Genomic DNA, 21,845 nt, shown 5'->3' on the forward strand with positions numbered 1-21,845 from the left:
CTTTCTTCCGTCAACACTGACGTCACGAGCGGTGATCGCGTTCTCGTTTTATGTATTATTCATTTGTATGATTTTAATATATATGTGGTTATCTAGGCCTGACGCGGAGCCGACAGTGCGTTGATTGGCGTTCGCACCGAATCTTCTATTTCGCTGTTCGCAATACCTATCGGTAAGTGCGTTGCTCTTGCTTTTACGCCGCTGTAGCTGGCTGTTGCAAGGCCGGTCATCGACGCCGGCCTCGGGCTGCAAATCATCGCCGTATGTTGCGCACCGAAGTGCACGAGCGGAGAATGTCTCGAGTAATGTTAGGCTTACTGCCTGCGGTCCTGGGCTGAAGCGGCGTTTAGTGGGCCACCAGCATTGCGATCGTGGCCGCTTTTTTCCTAGCGACTTAAAGGTAACGCACATTTGTAAGTCGCAAGTGCTCGATCGTGAGACAATGGTGGCCGCTGTCCGATTCCTGGAAACTATTGAGTTCGACCTCGTTGCTGCGATCGCGATCAGCCTTAGCATTTACTGCGACGCGCCGTTCACAGTTTCCCTGCCTGCTTTTTTTCTTTCCTTTTTTAATCAGAGCTGTAATAGTAAATGCTGAATACCCCGATGGTGGTTTCATGGCGTCCGGTAAGGTGATGCGGAAGGCCGTGTTATTCTTTCCCTCTCTCTCGCGGAGTTGCATTCTCTATGGTTGCATTGTGAGGTCTTGCTTTTGTTGGCTGCACACCAAATAACGTGGCGTCGGTTTCGCGTGCTGCTTCCTCTGATAGGACTGAAGTGGCACGAGGTGACCGGGTCCGGTGAGATGGCGACGACGGCTGCGGCATTCCAGAGTAAGCGCAGCTGTTTTGTGTCCATCCTAACCCATATGTGCGTCATCCTTCCCGGAACAAGCTGGCAGTTGCTACGCACTGCTTAAAAGCTAAAAAAATAAAAAAAAATAAGGAAAGGTAGCTGAGCCATACCAGCCATTGGCACTTTTTAGGCAGTTGCCTCGCCAGCCATCGGCATTGCTTGGCTTCTTGCGACGTGTTGTGCGCCACGTCACCTGCAGTGTTCGCCAAGCGCGCCGCGCACATTTTTTCATTAGAATCAACTGACCTTCCCTTCTCTTTTCCTGAAATTCTGCCCTTTTGTATTGCGCATTTGACGTGGCTGTATACATATATATCATAGCCACGATATAATGGGGGAAGGAAATGCTTTTTACTTGTAAACTTCTTGCTTATGCCGATATTTCACAGCTGTTTTAAGAAATAAAATACTTTGTAGTTGACCTTTTTTCCCCTTATTTTTGTTTAGCCTACCCTCCGCAATGACTTCAGGGTCTCAAACGAAGCCGACCTGACACCGATTTCGGTCTGCCGACTGTTAGCGGCTATGCAGTTTCGCTGCGAAGCACGGGGTTGCGGGATCAAATCCCGGCCGCTGCGCAGCGGTCGCGTTTCAACGGGAGCGAAATGCTAAAACGCCTGTGTCCCGTGCATTGCGAGCACGTTAAAGAATCCCAGATCGTAGTTTGGCACGTAAAACCCCAGAATTTTTAACCGTGTAGCATAAAATATGGCTGTAGAATTTTCACTGTTGGCTACTTTGGACATTTAAAAGCAACGTACATACGAACTCTGTCAAGCTGCCATATCTGGAGGAATGCGACTTATTTTTTTCCTGCTGTTTTCATTAAATATATGCACACTTTGCCATGTTCGGAAACTTGCCATGCAGTGACAGTTTATTTGTTCACCACGCTTTATCACCAAGCCAATTAGTGTGATAAACCCAAATTTACATGTCGCACTACACGCATAAAAATTTGTTACTAAAGAACGGAATTTGGCAACCAAAGCACATGGACCACATTGGGGTTGTGCCTCCGCCAGCCAATGACATAAGCAAAGTCGTCGTCATGCGACCATTTCAAAATGGCGTCGTACTTGATACCTCCGGAGCGCATCTACTGTTCTTGAAGAGTCTTTTCATTGGCGGAAGGGATTAGGTGTGCAACAGACATGAACAAAGTGTATGGTGTCTGAGATTTCACTCTTCAAAAGTCCGCGTTGCAGTTCATTTCACTGCTGACATCGCTTTACTCATGAAACTTCACTACCAACTGAAGTGAAACTTGACAGTAAATAGTTGCAGCGAAGCAAGCGTTTTATTTCAATTCAATAAAGAATTAGGCTTCCACCATTCCACTATATTAGACGAGTGAAAACGTATCAAATTATGAGCATAGAATTTCATTTTTGTGGTTACCACCTTATTTAGGTAGCAGGGAAAGTTTAAAGTACGAACTATTTGCAGCCTCGCGAAGGAAATGTGGCTGGCAGTTATGAGGACGTGGGCGGGACTTCACCACAGACTTAAGTTGTATCCAACTATAGTCACATGAGAAAAAAAAAAAAGCAGTGCAGGCTGCACTTAGTGTGAGACTACAGGAAACAATAATTTCATTACACTACAGGAAATGCTGCGTTTCATGCCATGCCATTGTTTCCTTTCTTTTGGAAACTTTTTTCTTGAGCCATCCCTGCCAGTTGCGCACTACACAACCACTTTTGTTGTTGCATCTTCTCTTTGATACTATGCAAATTTCATGTTTGAATTGAAGCCAAGTGCAGCTTTGGAGATCCAGCAAAGTGTGCTATCATTAACTGCTACTAGGCTGCACGTAGGCTGCAAAGTAAAAAGCAAAGAATGCAATGTGCAACTAGGACAGCTAAGACTTCATCTTTCTTTTGGGAAATCATATAGGTGTGACATAAATGTGCAGCTATCGACATGGCAATACTTGAGTGCAGCTTACAAAGGCACGACATATTTGAGTCTGCCATGGTGGCCAAGTGGCTGTGGCATTTTGCTGCTAAGCACGAGGTCACGGGTTTTTACACCAGCAGCGGTGGTCACCTCCTCAAGGGGTAGACTGCTAAATCGCTCATGCACTAAGCTCCGAGTGCACCTTAAACGGACACTAAAGAAGAGCACTTAATCTAGGTTAAAGTGAAGCAGTATTCCTCAAAAAATTTATTTTAATAAATTTTGCAGTAATAGGTTAGTTACTTGAAGAAAATGTGAAGGTCAAAGTTCCATTTCTAGAACTTTGCTTGGAAATTGTGGCACCCTGGCACACTTGTGTGTCATCATGAGCATGAAATTATTTTTTGTATTTGGGCTATTGTGGCTCACTGAAAAAGTCCTTGGCACTTGCCAAGTTCAGTCCTTGACTGCTTTAGAATACAATGTAGTCCATCTTCAGGGACAAAAACTTCAGTAGGCCTGAGCAGATGCAGTCAAAATCTGATATTGCGACAAGCTGGTAGAAGAACTTCAAACTGCAGTTGCCACATGTACTTTATGGCTTACCAAGCCTCCTCTTCATAGTAAGAGTGGCCTTTTTGGTATTGTAGAAGGGTAATTTGCTAAAACAGCTTTCTTTTTTTCCCTATTTAAAGGGCCCCTCATCAGGCCCCATTGGAAATATTTGTTATTTACTAGAAGTTGTGAGCCACTGTCTAAAAAGTCTTATCACATTATTTAAATAGGTTCATTATTAGAGGAGATAGGAGAAATTGAAATGTTGCGACACCCCCTGATAGGAGGCAAGATTCACTGCTGCTAACATAGATGTGCCCACTTTGTTTTGACTGGCTTCTGTGAGTCACATTTCTTCCCTGCCTTCACCCATATCGGAACCAGGTGCCATAATCAGTTACATTGCAGTGAATGTGCCTGGCGTAGATGCATATGACGTTGACTCTCCAGCAGGAAACTCCCTCAAGAGTATGGGCGCACAAGCTTTTGTTTAAAACTTTGCTCTTTTTGCGCTGTGCAGCTGTTTCATACTTTGCTTGCGTGACTATAACTGCATAAACGACATAACACGCTTGTCTGTTTACAATATCCAAACCTGGTGAGGAAACCTTCATTACAGCATTTCGAATGCCCTTCGTGTTACTTTCGGATATTCAACCTCGTCGATCAGTTGAGCAGTTAAAAAGGCATGTTGTGTCTACCTCATATACGAGGGCGAATCAGAAAGTCTTTGGGCCCCCCCCCCCCCTTTTTTTAAATTGAATTATGGCTGTAAATGCAAAGTCAACATATCCATTCACAGCAGTGGACCTTTCTTGAACCAGTCCAGCCTTATGTGCTGGTAGCTCCGCATCACGGCACTGCTGTCAGTTGTTGAAGATGGTGGATATGCTTCACATGGGGGGGGGGGGAGGGTCCATAGCATATGAGCAGCGAAGTATGATTAGTTTTCTATGGAGCAAGGGGCGAACAGCCACTGAAATCCACAGGGAATGCAGCCCACATATGGGGAAAGGTGTCTTGCTTTGAGAAATGTGAGGTGGTGGTGTTGTGAGTTTGCAGATGGCTGTGAAACTTATGGGCGTGGTTCCGCAGTAAGTCAGTCAAATTCTACCATAGGGACATCTCAAATTTAATGCTGCGATGGGACAAATATCTGAACCGGTGTGGGGACTATGCGGAAAAATATTGTAAGGTACCTAGGATAGTAGGTATACTTGTAATTACCTGTATGTACCTTATTTTCGCTAATAAAAGATAAGGGCAAATGCTTTCCGATTTGCCCTCATATCTTGGTAAGCTGCATTCAAGCAAATCATGCTTACAGCTGCACATGTATTTAACGCCTGTCCTTGTAGTAAGCATTCCTTGCTTCGTCACACTTTTTCACACAGCCCTGTCTGCAGCAGCTTGCCACAGCTGCCATAGTGAAGCAGAAGTGAGGAATTTCTGTGCACACTGTGTTATAGGCCTGGCCGAGCTGGCTCACCGGGAATACCAGGCAGGAGACTACGAGAACGCAGAACGCCATTGTATGCAGCTGTGGCGGCAGGATCCCACAAACACTGGTGTGCTGTTGCTTCTGAGTTCCATACACTTCCAATGCCGCCGACTGGACAAGTGAGTCTTCTCCTCGACTAAACTGCTTTTGTTGCGGCAAATCGGTGCACAGCTACTCCTAGGTGTTTCCTGTTCTTCTTAAAAAAATGATCAGACTATGTGGTTATTGTTTGTGTGCCTTGGACATTATGTTGTAACCTGCTGTATTTAGCATAAAGCACTGTCAGTAAATGTCTTGTCACATAATTTTATTCCAAATGTTGCAGGGAAATGGTAGGAAGATCATTTCCGCAATTTCTAGCGAGTTCTCGTAATTGCAGAGTAATTAAATTTTGACTTGGTGTACGCTCAATAATGTTGCATAGTTTCATAAAAGGGTTTGCGTCACTGGCCTGGAGCACATGTACAAGCTAATTATCGGCAGCATGCATAACGGGGAAGGAAAAACTACCTCACCATTGCTGATGGAATGTGGCACGTCGAACATCCAGTCGAACATTATGCCTTTAGTAAAATGTTCAGGTGTAGCAATACTCGGCACTATAAAGTGAACTGGAGTAACATTGGGTAAGCAGGAGACCTACAGGCAAGTGTCTGCATTTTTCTTTTTTTTTCTCACTTTTTTTTTTTGGTCACTACTGGACAAAATTGGCAACAAGAATCTGCTACCACAAATGTGGACACCATGTCTGTAGGGGTTAAATGAGGCTGTTGATGCTGAAAAAGCTTAAAGAACAGAGGTACACAGGAAGATGGACTTCAAATGAACAATAGTGTTTGAGCAAGAGGAGTCTCTGGAGCCAACGTTTCGGCGAGGGGACCTGTTTTCATCCAGGCAAATACAAGTGTTGGTTTCACAGACATTCCTCGTTTGACCACTGTTTATTCCCTCAAATGTTGTGAAATGAAGTGCAATGGTAAAAAATATTGTTACAGCTCTTTATTATTCGTTACTCTCTTGCCTAAAACTATTTTTTAATCCGAGAGCATTACTTGGCTCATCATGCAACTGTGCCATCATCAGAAAGCTGTGGCAGAAAAACTGCACACAAATTGTGTCGTCTTATCTAACTAACTAAATAAAAAAAGTCTCGGTGAGGACGTGATCCTCTGCCGCTTAGTAACCTGCCATGGTGTCTTAGCAGCTATGGCATTGAACTGGTCAGCACAAGATCGCAGGATCGAATCCCGCCCTCGATGATGGCAAAGTGCAAGAATGCCCTTGGAGCATCGGGTGTTCATTCAAAAACCCCATGTGATCAAAATTAATCCGGAGTCCCCTACTATGGTGTGCCTCATAATCGGAGGGTGGTTTTGGCACATAGAACCGCAGAATTTAAATTGTTTGGCTGCCGCTCTGTAGCGGAGCGTGCTAACCACTGAGCCACCGTTGCAACAGGTGACAGTACTGAATCTCTTCGAGCCTGTGCACGTAGTTGTCCTCTGCCTGGCGGGCGATTCACTAGATAGCATAGCAAGCTACAGTCTCTTGCACTGCCATTGGCTTTGTCGGGGCCCCACAGACGCCGGAGCCCACGGACGACGATGACAGAGAAGATGCAATGCACTTCGGGTACCCGTCTGACAATGGCTGTGGCGAGTATGAGGTGGAGTTTGCCTACGAACCTTATGAAGAAATGTAGTGTCAGCACCATGGTGTCACTCGGAAAAGTACCGTCATCGGGCTGAAAAGTGGTGACATCGAGAGAGAACACTCAACGCAATGTGCGTGAGACACTACTTTAATGAAAACTCTGCAAATATTGTATTTACTCGCATAATGATCGCACCCCTGAATTTTGTCATCAAAATTAGATGTTTTAAAATTTCCCGTGTAATGATCGCACACCGAGCTTGCCGCAGCGATATGTTGTGTCCCAAGTCTAGCTAATCATGATTGCGCCTACCATCTGTTGAATGCTACGCGAACGACTCTTCAAGCCAAACCAAACGGTCTGCATGCACCAAACATTCTTAAGCAGTTGCCCCATTTCATTCCTTTCATCACTTTCCGCACTTCCATGAAAAAAAAAAAAAAAAAAACTACAACCACACTTGCCTTTATTATGTGTAGGCTTTATAATGGTCGTGGTCAACAACAACAACAAAAGAAAAAAGGCGCCTTTCGATTCTTCTCGTCTGCACTCGTGGGCACGCAACAAACCGAAAGTGGTAACGATAGCAGGCACGTTTACACCGATAGGTTAGAAGTGTACCCTATTCATGCGCTGACGCTTGTAACACAGCTAAGATATTCGCCCAACCTTAGCGGAAACGTGCCGTATTAGGATAGTAGTGAAGACAAATTCCGCAGTTTCCGCAGCATGCCTGCCATGTGTTTCTATGTCACTGGCAGCTAAGCGCGCCCATCTGTTTCTGTGCCCTCAAAGTGAACATGGCTACGTTATTGCTGCAAACTTGCCGATATTAACAATATTATTCATTACAGATACGGAAGAAAAAAAATCGTGTTCGGTGTGTTTGGCTTGCTCCGCCGGCCGCCATTTTTGTTTTGGTGTTCCGCACTACACACAGCAGCAGCCACCTATTTGTTGACCTGTTGTCATCCCGCAGCAAACGCAAAATGAAAAAAAAATTTTTTTTTGCGGGAAATTTAAGCCGCGTAATGATCGCACCCCTGAATTAGCGTCAATTTTTTTTTACAAAAAGGTGCGATCATTATGCGAGTAAATACGATAACTCGACTGAGAGATAGCAATATGGCTGGTTTGTGTCTTCTTGCATTGTTGCAACTCGTATGCAGCAGCATTATACCCTGAGGTATAATGCAGCAGCACTAATTTCGGCAACATTTCGCCGCAACACTAAACTCTGCAACAAGTAATCCTCTCACACTTGCACATCATAAGAACTTCTTAGGTGCCTCCATAGTTTTTCTTTCTGTTAGGTTATGCCGCCGTACTGCATGTCCATTGTAAAGGGAAAATGAGTGCTATGCTTCTGATGGAATTTGTTCAATTTCTACTGCATGCTTGTTGACTGCATAACTTATATGAAAAAGCCTTCCTCACTTTTTGTTTCAGGAAGCAAATGAAATGGTTCTTTTAGAATTCAAACTTCCATTGACACCTATCATGGTATGAGCTTTAATGTGCAGTTAATGCTTGTTACACCTGATTTATTTTACTGGTGTGCCGACAGTGGTGTGCCAAGTGTAAGAGAAGTTTTTCATTAAAGGTCAGAAGTCTTGTAGTTGATTTTTGTGTGTAGAATGGCACTTACATTGTTGTTTATATAACTGTATAACTCGGAAGACAATGAAGATAGCAGTGGAGTGCCAGCAACACATGGCAACAAAGCGTGACCTCTGAATAAGACTGGCTAAAAATATACAGGTCCGCCAACTTCTCAACACTGGCCATCAAACAGAATCCTTTGCTGGCTGAGGCATATTCAAATCTTGGGAACGTCTACAAGGAACGAGGCCAGCTGTCTGATGCATTGGAAAACTACCGTCATGCTGTGCGCCTGAAGCCAGACTTCATCGATGGCTACATCAACCTGGCAGCAGCTCTGGTTGCTGCTGGGGACATGGAGCAGGCGGTGCAGGCCTATGTGTCTGCACTTCAGTATAACCCAGTGAGTTGCGTTGCTTACTCCTCCAGAAGAAAATCAGCACCAGTTTCTGACCAAACATGTGCTTTCTTTCTGCCTTGCTGTTTCAGGATTTGTACTGCGTTCGCAGTGATCTGGGGAACTTGCTGAAAGCCTTAGGTAGACTAGATGAAGCCAAGGTAAGTCGACCATGTTCAGTTGTCTGCCTGTAAAGCTGTTGTCTGGCTGCATAGCTTATTTTAGTTAGACTCGCATCAGCTTGCTAACAGGATAGCACGGATGGCTTCCTCTGCAGGAGGACAGCTGCAGACTTGCCATGAGGAAGTAAGGCTCCCTTTCCTGCAGCGCAGCGTTTATTTCTCATTTCACTTCTTTGTTACCGTAAAAGACTCGCTTCGTTAGTCCCTTCTTCAGTGCCTTCTATGTTGGCCCACTGTGGTGACCATGGCAGGTTGAAGAAAGGAGCTACTACCATGCTTTGCCAGGCCTTCAATTGGTTTGGAAGGCTTTGTAGACTTTCTAGTCTTCTGTTCACCTCTCCCACCATTGCCTGGCAAAGTGTGGAGGTGCAGCCAATATAGGCTTTGCACCACCGGGGCCCTCGGGGTGCCTCGGCAGCAGCAGCAGTAGCAGCGGCGCTGCGCAGTTGGCGGCGGCGGCGGCAGCGGCGGCGCGCGTACCTGTCTTCGGAGCACGCAACAGCGGCGCCTTGCGCACTTTTTTCAGGAACAGCTGCCCTGCTGTCCCGGAGCGCCCTTTTGCTGCGCTGGGAAGCAGCTGGCTAAGCAGTGGCACCTGTGGCGATGCGCATAGAGCATGGCAGCGCGACGCGCAAGCGGCGAAAGAACTGGGGAGGGAGCTTTACTTTTGGTGTTTTTGTGTGTTCCTCCTGCAAGGGAAGGGCACCCAGCATGTGCAATCTGCTAGACTAATCTACTTCCTCTTTCTGCTTCTTGCACTTCTCTGCGAAGGTGCTTTTCTCAGCTTTTTTTTTTCTTTCTTTAAGCTTTCTGCAAAATAGTGATGTGATTGCACGTGGTGAACACCAATGTGAGCTTAGGCAGGCCATGTTAGGTCAGTGCTAATGCAGCCACCCACCTGGCAGAAGTGAGAGGTCGGGGTCTCTTGAAAGAACAAGTGGTGCAAAGGAAAGCAAAGGTGGAAGGGGAAGAGACGAGCGGATGGGCACGCACAGCGGTCTCCCGCACGCCTCTTCCTGTTTTACCCACATTTTCATTTGCACTGTTGTTCTTTCTTCGCAGGTGGGTCAGCTAGCCTGTCGTTCCGCATCTATAATTGTCAGAACAATGTCTGTATGTGTAAGAAGCTGATCATGCACCTAGCGAGCCGTTCTCCTTGCTTGGCTAATGGACAAGGTGAGGGGCCTGGCTCATCCTGGGGTGCGTGTCCTGCCAGCCAAGCACGGGGCGAGGGCCGACTGCTAGCAGGCGACAGCGGGCGCCCTGTGCGCCCGTTTCCCTCTCCCCCACTCCTCGGTGGGAGCTCTACTAATGTGAACTTTTTTCTCTTTTCTTTCTAAGCGACACGTTTGGGGTGTAGCGTTGGTAGCTCTGCGAGCGGCCAAGTGGACACTGTAGAACCATGGGCGGATTGACAAGGCTACGGCGGCAGCCCTCTCTCCCGAGCATCCCTGCAGTGGTAATCCGGCAGCATGCCCGGTCAGTCTGCCCCTGACGCCGGGTTTGCCCCCCTTTCTTTGGCTTCTCTGTGGTCCCCCACTGAAGATGGCCGAGCCCTGCATTGGACACCTTACTTTGCTGCCTCGAGCATGTGCTCTCTTGTTGCAGTGAAAGGGAGGTGCCCTTTCGCAGGCCTCGCCTCCCTTCCCTTTGCGCGCACTGCGGCGGCGATAGCAGCGTCACACTCCTCCCTCATCCCATGCGGTGCTTAGCGGCAGCGAGCGTGCGCGTCCCTACCCCCAGCTCCTCCCCCTCCTTTCCTCCCCAGCGCGAGCCTACTGCTGCGGTTGCGATGAATCACATGTGGCACCTGCAACACTCAACTCCTGTGCTGCTTAATTTCAACGTTTTGTTTGGGCTGGGGTATTGCAACAGGCCTGCTACCTAAAGGCCATCGAGACTTGTCCAACATTTGCCGTGGCTTGGAGCAATCTAGGCTGCGTGTTCAATGCCCAAGGGGAGATATGGCTGGCCATTCATCATTTTGAAAAGGTGAGCTTCTGTTGCTTGATGCATATCAGTTATTGGAGTTTGTGCTGCTAGTGCTCTATAGCATCATGGGGTGTGCAGTCAGATTCACTTATAATGATCCCAGATGTAACAATCTATTGTTTATAAGGACCACATTTTCGTGCATTCACAATTTTCCGAGCCTCCCTATGGAAACTACTTCCTGATATAACAAACATCTTTTAATTGCTGTACTGCTACAAGGAATGCTTCGAACCTGGTCACGGTAAAAAGAGCGCACACGTGAAGTGTCAAAGCATGGAAGTGCGACTAAACTGTGCGCATGGCAGCGTGGGTCCTGCTTCAGTTCAACCGTGACGATGGTGTGGTCTTCAAGATGAGCAAGCGACCGCCTCACGCAGATTTCGGAAGCCACGAAGAAGGTCATGCGTGTTCATGTGCTTTCAAGGCACGCCTCCAGGGCGAAGGCATGCATGCGTCAGTTTCACTGTACCGATTTCTGAAGGTGTTTGGTCTGTGTGGATGGCCAGTCCCAGAGACAGTGTGATAGTAAACTGGGCTGATCCCATATAAAAATTAATTAGAGGATGTGGTGACAGGGTTATGAATGAGAGGAGGAATATGAAGAGTGTGGAGAATTTTGCATGCTGAAACTGCAACTCAAGGGAATTCCAGGAGATTTCAAAGAAATTAACAATGTCTTTGTCAGTCATAATCTATGGTTTCTACCGGAATTTTAAGAAAGTTAGCTTTTTGCTGTTATTTTCCTTTAAATATGCTGTTTAAAGTGGACTATGCAAACGTGCTGACAAGAGTGCCCGCAACTGTTCAAAAACTTTGGATCTTAAGAGTAAGTGGAACGTTGTCAACTCGATTGACTTAATGGTTGTTTAAGCTGCCCATGTACCAACACCTAGTCTGCTGTTGGTTCGAAGGCTTTCACAATGCCCATGTGGCACCAGCATAAATTTTTTCTTCCGATAATTGCTAATCTTGTGTGCCACGTTTAACTTGCTCTGTAATGTCATGACCATCATTGTGTATCACCTCACCAGTCATGTTTGTGTAAACATATTTTTTTTTTGCAAGTGTGCTGCTTCACAAAGACCATGGTTAATTAAGGCAGCAAAATCGTATTGCACTGCCATTTGGCACATTTTTTTGACAACTAGCCTTATGTTGGTTCATTCAGGCAGTGGCCTTGGACCCAAATTTCCTGGACGCTTACATCAATCTGGGCAATGTGCTGAAGGAGGCCCGCATTTTTGATCGAGCTGTGGCAGCCTACCTGCGGGCGCTCAACCTCAGTCCCAACAATGCTGTCGTGCACGGAAACCTGGCTTGCGTTTACTATGAGCAAGGGCTCATCGACCTGGCTGTGGACACATACAGGTACCTGGCATGTCTTGTGTTGCCACATGTTTAGACATAGCATTTTAAGTTTCTCCCACTGAGTTTCTCAGTTCAAAAGCTGTGCAAGGGGCACATGTAGCACTCTCGGTGAACATTTCTTTAAGTTGCTCAGTAGCAGCTACTGAGGCTTTTGTGTCAGTAGCCTATGTAGCGTGCAGTAGACGACGCCTATGTGAATGTCCAAGGCATGCAAACAGCCTGTGAGGGTGAAACTCTGGTACATATACTGTAAACCTTTGTTAGCTTGAACTCTGATATCTCGAAATATTTCGATAAAGCTAAAAAATTAAAAAAATGAGCTATGGTGTCAACCCATGTGCACCTCTTACCTTGAAAAGTTTTGGCTCTGTACTTTGGATATCTTGACTTCGAATTATCAGGGATAAAGCAACAGCGCAGCATAGGCAGCATTGCTTGCACTCGCTTTTCACCCAGCGGAAGCTCGCTGGCCAAGCCAGATGTCGCTCTGCACTCTCCGCTCATCTTTCCACGTTCTTTCTATCATTGCTCACATGCATTTGCTCAGCTGCTTGTTGCCACTTTGTTGTGGCCTCATGCAGCAGTGGTGAGCTGGTAGTCAGTGTTTTCATCCCCCTCTCATTTAGGATGCTCTTAGTGACACATCATTATGGTCACAGTGTATTGCAGTCAATGACAGATTATTGGCGCTGCCACTAGCCCTATGGAATTAATGTATAAGGATGGCCGAAATTATGGACACCTTACAGCATGTTGTGTGATGATTCAGCCTCGGATTGCACGATCGTGTACTAATATAGCCACCGAGTTGAGCAGAAGTAGCAATATTTTGGCTTTGAGATGTCGCTGGCATGGTCGTCAGACATGTCACCGGCACTTTGCGAGGCTGAAACTAGCAAAGCCTAGTCAATCTAGTAGTCACCAATGAGAATTCAGTGCTTGCATTGATTGTACTTTCGCCTATCTGTAGCGACAGCACGACAATGGTCAAAATACGTGCCGCAATTTTGTAGCATGCACTGCGATGGATTCTGTGCCACTCTTATCATCCACTGTTCATGGCTATCTGATCCCGTTGACAAGTGCGGAGTGTCGCTCTGACCACTGCCAAAGCAAGAAAAGTGTGAAAATGAATAGCATGAAAGGCATTGCTCGGAAATCGCAGCAGTGGAATGTTTAGGCCAAGGGCAAGCGTACTAGTGTGCGTGCTGCAACATGTGACTACCATATTCACACTATTGTAGGTCGACTCGAATCTAAGTCGAATCTAAGGCGTATTCGATAACGAAAATTTATTAGTAGCTGACATGGTCACTGGACTACTCATCTTCACTAGCGCTGCCATCGTCATCGCTGCTATGGTCCCACAGCGCGTCGTCGTCCAGCGAATTCCACATTTGGCAAACGACCGCACCACGACATCTTGTGGAACAGCAGCCCATGCCGAATGCACCCAACCACACGCAGCCGTCAGGGAGGCTTTTTTGACAGGTCCAGTTTGCGTAATTTCGCGGTCTTCTGCCACCAACCACTCGTACTCATGGCGGAGCAGGTCCTTAAAAGGCCAAGGTCCGGGCTTGTTTCATGACCATGTCTCGCCTCAGTGGCAGGGACTGATCACGCATTTCAGCGATGTACGACGCAAGCTTAGCCTACAGCTCCGGAAAGCGTCCAGACTTCGGCACGTGGGAAATTCCTCACTTGCCGTCACAGGTGAAAATTTCGCTTCGCTGCATTCGCCACTCTCACACCACCCGTTCAGAAACATCAAACTTGCGGCCCGCTGCACAGTGATTTGTTTCTTCAGCGTAAAGGACGATAGCCCTCTTGAATGCTGCTGTGAATGAGTGCCGAATGATTAGTGGGGCTGGAGCACTCATGACGACTGAGGAAGCATAGAAGTAGCACGTTGCCGGCAGTCAAGTGGAACGCGTCAAACCAATGAAAGCTAAGCGCAACAGGAAAAGAGAAACCCGCGAGCGGTGTCTGCTCTTCCATGAACTACCGATACTCCCCGCAAGTGCCGCCGTTCTGAGGGTGCTGCCGTGAATGGAACAGTGACGCTTCTATCAACTATTGACACCTCCCCATGGGTGTTGTGTGCTCTGTAAAATTCTCAACAATGTTGAAAAACCCTTCCGAAAAGTGAACAAACACGCGGGATAGCGAAAAGCTACGGGTAGGGCCATAGAGCAAACATAAAATTGTAACTACGTTGTAGCTCCCGTTGGTCTCGCTTTGTTGCCGTGCCATGTTTTGGTTTCGATTGTAAGTCGACCCCCCCCCCCCCCCTCCACTTCAGATTTTCAAATTAGGAAAAGTGGTCGACTTACAATTGTGTAAATAGGGTAGCTTGTGCTGTATTCATGAACAATCACTTTTGAAAGATACTTTCATTTTTGCTATATATCATGTGACTAGCACCAGACACCTTGACTGGTGGTGGTGTTTCCCCACAGTGGCAAGATAGTGTGCTTGGCACTGTGCCAAGAATGACGTTGCTTGTAGATGCTGATGCATATTGCACTAGCCACGCAAAATTGAATGTATGCCCAAAAATGGCAATCAGAAAATATGTTACAGCTTCTTAAGCCACTTATGGAAAACAATGACTTATTTTTGGGCAAATCCGGTATTTCGGACTTCCGATTACTGTAAAACCTCGTTAAACCGTACCCGCTTAAACAGTAGTTTCGTTTTAAAAGTAGTAAAGTCAAATCCCTGACTCAGCGGCCATTGAACATAGTGTGTTTTGTATCCGCATAAACCGTACCAGCTTATTGCATAAGTATCGGTTAACACGTAGTGTTTCCACTTTTTGTTGCGCAAACACGGCTGTGCGTCGTCTCCATCGGGCGGCCCGACAGAGCAGCACAACGGCCTCCAAGTGCACTGTGCGTTTGCGCGTAAAGCCACATCAACATCATTTCAGTGCCATGCCAGAGCGCGTTGTGGCGTTGTGCAAGTGAGAACTTGCGTCATGCCGAAACTCGGATAAAAATGACGCCGGGTGCTCAGCATAGAAGAAAAATTGGAGATTGTTCGTGCTATCGAACGTGACATGAGAAGTTTGCGCTGGCACGCGACATGGGTCTGCTGTTGACTGCAGTGTGTGGCATTTGGAATACAAAGAGGTGTCGGCTACGAGGCTCGACTAGTTCGACTTTTCGCCATCGTTGCCTCTGTTGTTGCCGAAGTGTCGCCAAGCGACAGTGATAATGACGACACACAAAGCGACAGCATGGGTGATTCATGCCCGAGAGTGGCAGAAGCTTCGCATTACGTCAGCTTCATAAATGCAATTTGTTGTGACAAGAACAGCACCCCGCAATGAAAAGGTGCCCCGTGACTTCTGCAACGCTACTGCGCCTGTGCCCGGAGAATATGCAACGCCAACGAGGAATCTGCCATGCGAGCGTTTGCTGAGAAGAGGGAGCTGGCTGAAAAACTGGCTCACAGCTTCAGCAAGATTGACGCCGCTGTCGTTGCTGCTAGGCTGCAGCGGCATCAAACGAAAATTTGTTTGTCGTGCGAAGTAAATAAATACTGCATGACTTTTCCCCTTTCACCGCACTCTCTCCGAGTTCCGTTTTTGACAGGTAAGTGGGCGATCTCATGCTATTTCGGCTAAGCGGTACTACTGTTTTGTACGTACACTTTTCCGAGCTCCGGCCAACTATGGTTTAACGAGGTTTCACTGTATTCGGATATTTCGTGGCCCCCATTGAGTTTGAATTATTGGTCGGCAACTGTATTGCATTACAAGCAATTGTCTTGACTCTGTGTCAAGCATGCTGTCTCTGCAGAGTGCCAGTAATGCCGTTGCTTGTAGATGTTGATGTGGCCAGTGCTGATGCATGCAAAAATTAGCGAGAATATTACTGGTGGCATTTTGGAAAGCGTTCACGTGGTCTATGCATGGCCAGCAGGCTTTTCTATTTTCGTTATTTTGTTAATCTTGAAACTCCACTTGCCTTGAAACATTTTCCAGTTTTTACAGCGTCAAGCTAATAGAGGTTTACTATATTCTTAAATGTACTCTATGTTCACAACTACCTTGCGCAAAATTAAAGTTCACAGTGCGCACGCTTAGGTGCTGTGGCAACTTTGAGGGGGATGGAATGCAAGCATGGCTGTGTACTTCTGCAGCAACATCACCTGTGTGCTAACATGAAACAACACATTGATTAATCAAATCAAAACTAACAAGGAGTTATGGATGCAGCAATATCATGCACAAAACTAGCTGTGTCTGAGCGAGAGGAGGAAGTTGTGGCTGCTACATCTAGCTTTGCGAGACTTGCTGGCAATTGCTTCAGCTGAGCACCACCTTTCAGCATAGCTTCAGAAACCTAAAATCTACAGTAATGTCTTTCAGTAATGTGTGTTTGCTCTTTTCCATGTTGACTCTCTTGTTACTTGCAAGTTTCCTGACTTCACATCTTCGTGTACACCCAGGCGTGCTATCGACCTGCAGCCAAACTTTCCTGATGCATACTGCAATCTGGCAAATGCCCTTAAGGAAAAAAGCCAGGTGACAGAGGCAGAAGACTGCTACCAGACAGCGCTTCGTCTTTGCCCCACCCATGCAGACTCGCTCAACAACCTTGCAAACATTAAGAGAGAACAAGGATTTGTAGAGGAAGCCACTCGTCTTTACCTCAAGGCACTTGAGGTAAGGCCCGCGGCAACTTTGTTTTGCTAAGCTCGCGTGTGCTGCATGCTGATGAATTTGACGCATGCAGGTGTTCCCGGAGTTCGCAGCGGCGCATTCGAACCTGGCAAGTGTGTTGCAGCAGCAAGGAAAGCTGACAGAGGCTCTGCTACATTACCGTGAAGCTATTCGCATCTCACCAACATTTGCTGATGCTTACTCAAACATGGGAAATACCCTTAAGGAAATGGGCGATGTTCAGGGTGCCCTTCAGTGTTACTCGCGTGCCATCCAGATCAACCCAGCCTTTGCCGATGCCCACTCCAATCTGGCATCCATTCACAAAGATTCGGGCAACATCCCAGAGGCGATTGCTTCCTACCGCACAGCGCTGAAATTGAAGCCAGAGTTTCCAGATGCCTATTGCAATTTGGCTCACTGCCTGCAAATAGTGTGCGACTGGACAGAATATGAAGGCCGCATGAAGAAGCTGGTTGCCATTGTTGCGGAACAGCTTGAGAAGAACCGCCTTCCTTCTGTACACCCGCACCATTCCATGCTGTACCCACTGTCACATGAGTTCCGCAAGGCCATCGCCGCTCGCCATGCCAACTTGTGCCTCGAGAAGATCCAGGTACTGCACCGGGCTCCGTACCAGCATCCGCGGCAGCGGCAGGGAAGGCTCCGCATCGGCTATGTCAGCTCGGACTTTGGCAACCACCCCACATCGCACCTCATGCAGAGCGTCCCTGGCTTCCATGACAAGTCACGCGTTGAGGTCTTCTGTTATGCCCTCAGTCCAGATGACGGCACCAGCTTTCGCTCCAAAATAGCCACCGAGTCTGAGCACTTCATAGACCTGTCGCAGATACCCTGCAATGGGAAGGCAGCTGACCGCATCCACGCCGATGGCATCCACATCCTGGTCAACATGAACGGCTACACCAAGGGTGCACGCAATGAAATCTTTGCACTTCGACCAGCTCCCGTGCAGGCGATGTGGCTGGGCTACCCTGGCACCAGCGGAGCTCCCTTCATGGACTACCTGGTGACAGATCGTGTCACCTCACCACCGCACCTAACTAGTCAGTATTCCGAGAAGCTGGCTTACATGCCACACACTTTTTTTGTTGGCGACCACCGCCACATGTTTCCCCATCTTATGGAGCGAGCCATCATTGACTCTCGCGAGTCTCGGCTCAAGGGCAATGGTGAGGTACCGGACAATGTGTCCATTGTGAATGCCACAGACTTGTCTCCTATTATCGACAAGGCAGAGGTGAAGAAGATTCGTGAAGTTGCTGCAGCAGAACAAGGTGAGCGTGTGGAAGTGGTGAAGACTGTCATCGAACTGCCGACCACAGTCCAGGCTATGATCAGTTCTGGTCAGGTGCAGGCTCAGGTGAGGATTATTTGGCTGTTTTGCTCCCTTACTTGTACCTAAATCATCATTTTTGTGTTGTAGAACCGAGTTCCTGTCTTAGTAGGTGTTGTGACTAAGGACAGCACTTCATACCTCTGTAAGCGCTTCCGCAGTATTGTCTCCAGTGAGAGGTTCATCTCTATTTCCACATTCTTTGAGCAGTTAAAATCTGTCATGAAGGTTTTTTTTAAACCAAGACAAGTTGCATTTGCACAACATGTTTCGTTTTCAACTTTGTGGAGTTTGCAGCAATGAACAGAGTATGAATTGCTGACAGCCTGCGAGCAGTGCAGTACAGCCGCATTGAAATAGCTATCAAGAACATAACATTGCAAATGTGTGGCCAAAAACTGGTTAGACCTGAAGCTATGTACTAATAATGTAGCTCCATTGATTCTGTTCCTTTTTCTTTTGCACTGAACTGCCACACCTAGCAACATCAGTAGTGTGTGGCTCATTTTTTATAGAACTGTTGCATTACCATGGCCATGTGAGTAAGATTTTCATTGTGCTAATGACCATATTTTCATCTTTAGCTAGCAGATACTATTGTTTTGTGACATCCATTCACTGTAGTGTTGAAACATTGTATGCAGAAATAGAGAGCAGGAAACTTAATGGGTTAGCATGATGACAAGACAGGTATAATTGACTCGAGGTCTCATAGCGGGCATGACACTGAACTTCGCAGGTGAATGGCGTGCTGGTGCACAATGGCTTGGCGAGCACCCAAGTTAACACTCGAGCAGCTACTGGTGAGGAGGCGCCTCGGGCTATCCTGGTCACATGCCGGCAGCAGTATGGTCTGCCTGAAGATGCGGTTGTCTACTGCAACTTCAACCAGCTGTACAAGCTGGACCCAGCCACGCTGCGCATGTGGGTGAACATTTTGCAGCGTGTACCGAACAGCGTCCTCTGGCTGCTGCGTTTTCCCGCTGTGGGCGAGGCACACGTGCAAGCCTGGGCGCAAGCTGAAGGGCTCACGCAGTCGGGCCGTATCATCTTCTCCAATGTGGCTGCCAAGGAAGAGCATGTGCGTCGTGGGCAATTGGCGGATGTATGCCTCGACACGCCGCTCTGCAATGGCCACACGACAGGAATGGATGTGCTGTGGGCTGGGACACCTGTTGTCACCTGGCCAGGGGAGACTCTAGCATCGCGTGTGGCTGCCTCTCAGCTCCACTGCCTGGGTGTACCCGAGCTGGTTGCACGGTCACGCCGAGAGTACCAGGACATCGCTGTGCGGCTAGGAACAGATCGAGACTAGTAAGTTTTGCGGTGTTGTTTACAACAAGGGCACTAAAGAAAAACACCGTTTAGGTTGACAAAGACCTTTTTCAAAACTATTATTGTTTATTTCAAGGTAAGAGGTTTTTTGTTAGAAGTGAGAATGAAGGACAGGCTACCATTTCCTGAATTTTGTGCCATAACCCCAGAGCTGGTATGTCAGCGTAATGTCATGGTTTTCAAAGTATTTTCTCATATTTGGGCCGTTGTGATGCAGTAAACATTATCAAAACATGCTAAGTGCAGTCTTTAGCTCCTTTAGAACACAATGTAGGCCATCTTTACTGACGAAAATTGTTAAAAACCAGGCCCAAGCAGAAGCCATCAAAATTTATGATATTGCTACAAGCCGATGCTGGAACTTCAAAAATGGTGCAAAGCAGCATTGCCATTCAGCTTCTGTTCCCCCAACTCGTTTTTCTTTTCTGGTGTATGAAGAACCTCTACAGCAAAATTCACATTTTTTGGCATTGTAGATACATAAATTACTAATGCAGCTATACTTACTTTTTGCTTTAGTGTCCTTTTATGGTAGTGCCAATTGTTGTACTGGACACAGATAAGGACTCAAGCAGATTTGTTGGTACAGCTCAGCATTACCTTAGTGGGCGTGTGGAATCCAGTTGTGCGTGATCAATTTGGCCACAGTTGTAGTGTCAGTACTGCGCATGGTTGTAGTGCGGCCAGTGAGGCTCACTTGTTGATTCATTTTTCCAGAATATGGCTGTGTGGTTGGTGCCTGTTTGTGTGATCACCCGCCACCATTGCCTTTGCAATATGCTAGGGCATGCAGGATGTCAGTGACTAAAGGATTACTGGCGATTTCTCAACAAGACTCCAAAAAGCATGCACTTTATACTCTACTTTTTTTAAAGCTTTGTGCATAATAGTTGGGATAATAGCTGCCTGCACAGGTTCTCCCTCTCCTTCTATCATTCATGTGGCACGTCATCTCTTTAGCCTGCATTATTGCAGGCAGGGTTGAACTTCGTTAGGCATAATGATACTTATGGCAGGGACGGGAGCTTTCTCCCAATTTGTTATAACCTACCACCGCTATGTCCTTGCATTTTTTATGTCTGCATCTTTTGAGAGTCTTTTGTTTCATTTACAGCCTCAAAGCCATTAGAGCGAAGGTGTGGGCAGCCCGTATGGAGAGTCCCCTGTTCAATGTGCGCACCTACACATCAAACTTGGAGAACCTGTTCCTCAAGATGTGGGCCAACTATGAAGAAAACAAGCCACTAGATCACATCATGGATTGAGAGCAAGCATCATTGACACCACAAGGCCACCAGCGCAACACACCCTATGGTGGCACACTGTGACCATCACTTCAAAGCATTGTACATAAAAACATTATGAAGACTGCCTAGCAGGCACTTATTAATCTTGCTAGGCTTAAGTTGGGAATAAAAGAGTCACTGAGAAGTTTCATATGTGTGCCTGTCATTTGACTTTACTTCGCTTTGGTGGTGGCTTTTTGGAGGTAGAGCTTGATGAGGAGGATGTGCTACTACTACTACTGCTGCTACTGCTGCTGCTGCTGCTGCTTGAGCTGTCACTACTGCTGGAACTGCTGCTACTGCTGCTGCTGTTGCTGCTACTAGATGAGCTGTTGCTGCTGGATGAGCTGCTACTGGAATCTGACTCGTCTCCACTGTGAGACTCCCCATCTGAGCCACTGGAAGACTTTTCGGAACTTCGCCTGGTGGGCTGTACAGGTTTCTTCCTGCAATTGTAGTAAAAATTTTAAGCCCCAGTATGCGTAATAGTGGCAAAAGGAAACATTGAATGCAACTTTCGAAGGCTGAGCCTTCGAAATGCGAGCAGTGGTGAGACAGCAAAGTACCAGTATTTGCAGATAGCATTTGAAGTAGTGTGAAACTACACGTTGCTGTGTGCCAGAAAAGGGATGACAATTCCCCCCTTCAAGCTTTACTAGGCACACGAAAAAAGGACTAATTTCTAAAGAAGCTGTTGTATAAGTTCTAGATGCACAAAAATGTTCAGAATTTGGTAAGTGTTAAGTCCAAATATATTGCATAATATAACCCTCGCTTAATAGAGACTCGTCGCAGTTCATATTAAGTTGCGCAGATCCTGTGCACTGCGGGAATCTGTATGCAAAGCTTTCGAGCCTACTGCTGCAGCAGTAACGAAGCACTACAGTGTCGGTGTCACCACTAGCATGCATGCCTTGATCAGCTGGTTTAGTCCATCGTGCCAACCAATTTTCCCACAAGTTGCCTGTTGCATCTTTGTCTTCTCGGCACTGTTTCACCACCCGCAACTGCCTCTCCACAGTCCAACCACCCATTGACTACAGCATCTAAACTTGTCAGAAAGCACTGAGAAACGTTACATAACATTTGTAGCAACTTGGTCCAACCACTGACCACACCATCAACATCTAACTCTACATCACACCCCTTTCACCCTCACTGACCACTGTGATGTTTGGGGTCGG

General features: G+C 46.9%; 2 protein-coding genes across 9 annotated transcripts in view; one reads left to right on the forward strand and one right to left on the reverse strand.

Moving 5' to 3' along the window:
• On the forward strand, positions 1-20,812 carry sxc (O-linked N-acetylglucosamine (GlcNAc) transferase sxc). 8 transcript variants are annotated; one of them, XM_075689658.1, is made up of 11 exons: positions 1-172; positions 771-833; positions 4,707-4,932; positions 8,229-8,472; positions 8,553-8,627; positions 10,524-10,640; positions 11,812-12,011; positions 16,470-16,686; positions 16,757-18,067; positions 18,780-19,354; positions 20,490-20,812. In XM_075689658.1, the coding sequence occupies exons 2-11, from the start codon at positions 806-808 to the stop codon at positions 20,638-20,640; spliced, it is 3,144 nt and encodes a 1,047-aa protein (XP_075545773.1). In that variant the 5' UTR covers positions 1-172; positions 771-805; the 3' UTR covers positions 20,641-20,812. The 8 variants fall into 8 exon arrangements, with proteins under 8 accessions (XP_075545773.1, XP_075545775.1, XP_075545777.1 ...); XM_075689660.1 differs by having other exon boundaries at positions 2-172; positions 8,559-8,627; XM_075689662.1 differs by having other exon boundaries at positions 2-172; positions 4,782-4,932.
• Positions 18,990-21,845, reverse strand: part of LOC142579466 (uncharacterized) — a 10,192-nt gene continuing 7,336 nt past the window's right edge. The window contains exon 3 of the mRNA XM_075689667.1: positions 18,990-21,107. Coding sequence (XP_075545782.1) covers positions 20,825-21,107 — 283 coding nt within the window. The 3' untranslated portion in view covers positions 18,990-20,824. The remainder of the gene's footprint in view (positions 21,108-21,845) is intronic.

The sequence above is a fragment of the Dermacentor variabilis genome, chromosome 4 (assembly GCF_050947875.1).
Source record: "Dermacentor variabilis isolate Ectoservices chromosome 4, ASM5094787v1, whole genome shotgun sequence".
In the NCBI taxonomy this organism is placed as follows: domain Eukaryota; kingdom Metazoa; phylum Arthropoda; class Arachnida; order Ixodida; family Ixodidae; genus Dermacentor; species Dermacentor variabilis.

Excerpts from the sequence above, each read along its gene's own strand:
- sxc (XM_075689658.1), top strand. The coding sequence starts at position 806 with ATGGCGACGACGGCTGCGGCATTCCAGA. Across the intron at positions 8,473-8,552 it reads CTGCACTTCAGTATAACCCA|TTTCAGGATTTGTACTGCGT; the intron begins GTGAGTTGCGTT and ends TCTGCCTTGCTG. Across the intron at positions 10,641-11,811 it reads CCATTCATCATTTTGAAAAG|GCAGTGGCCTTGGACCCAAA; the intron begins GTGAGCTTCTGT and ends TGGTTCATTCAG.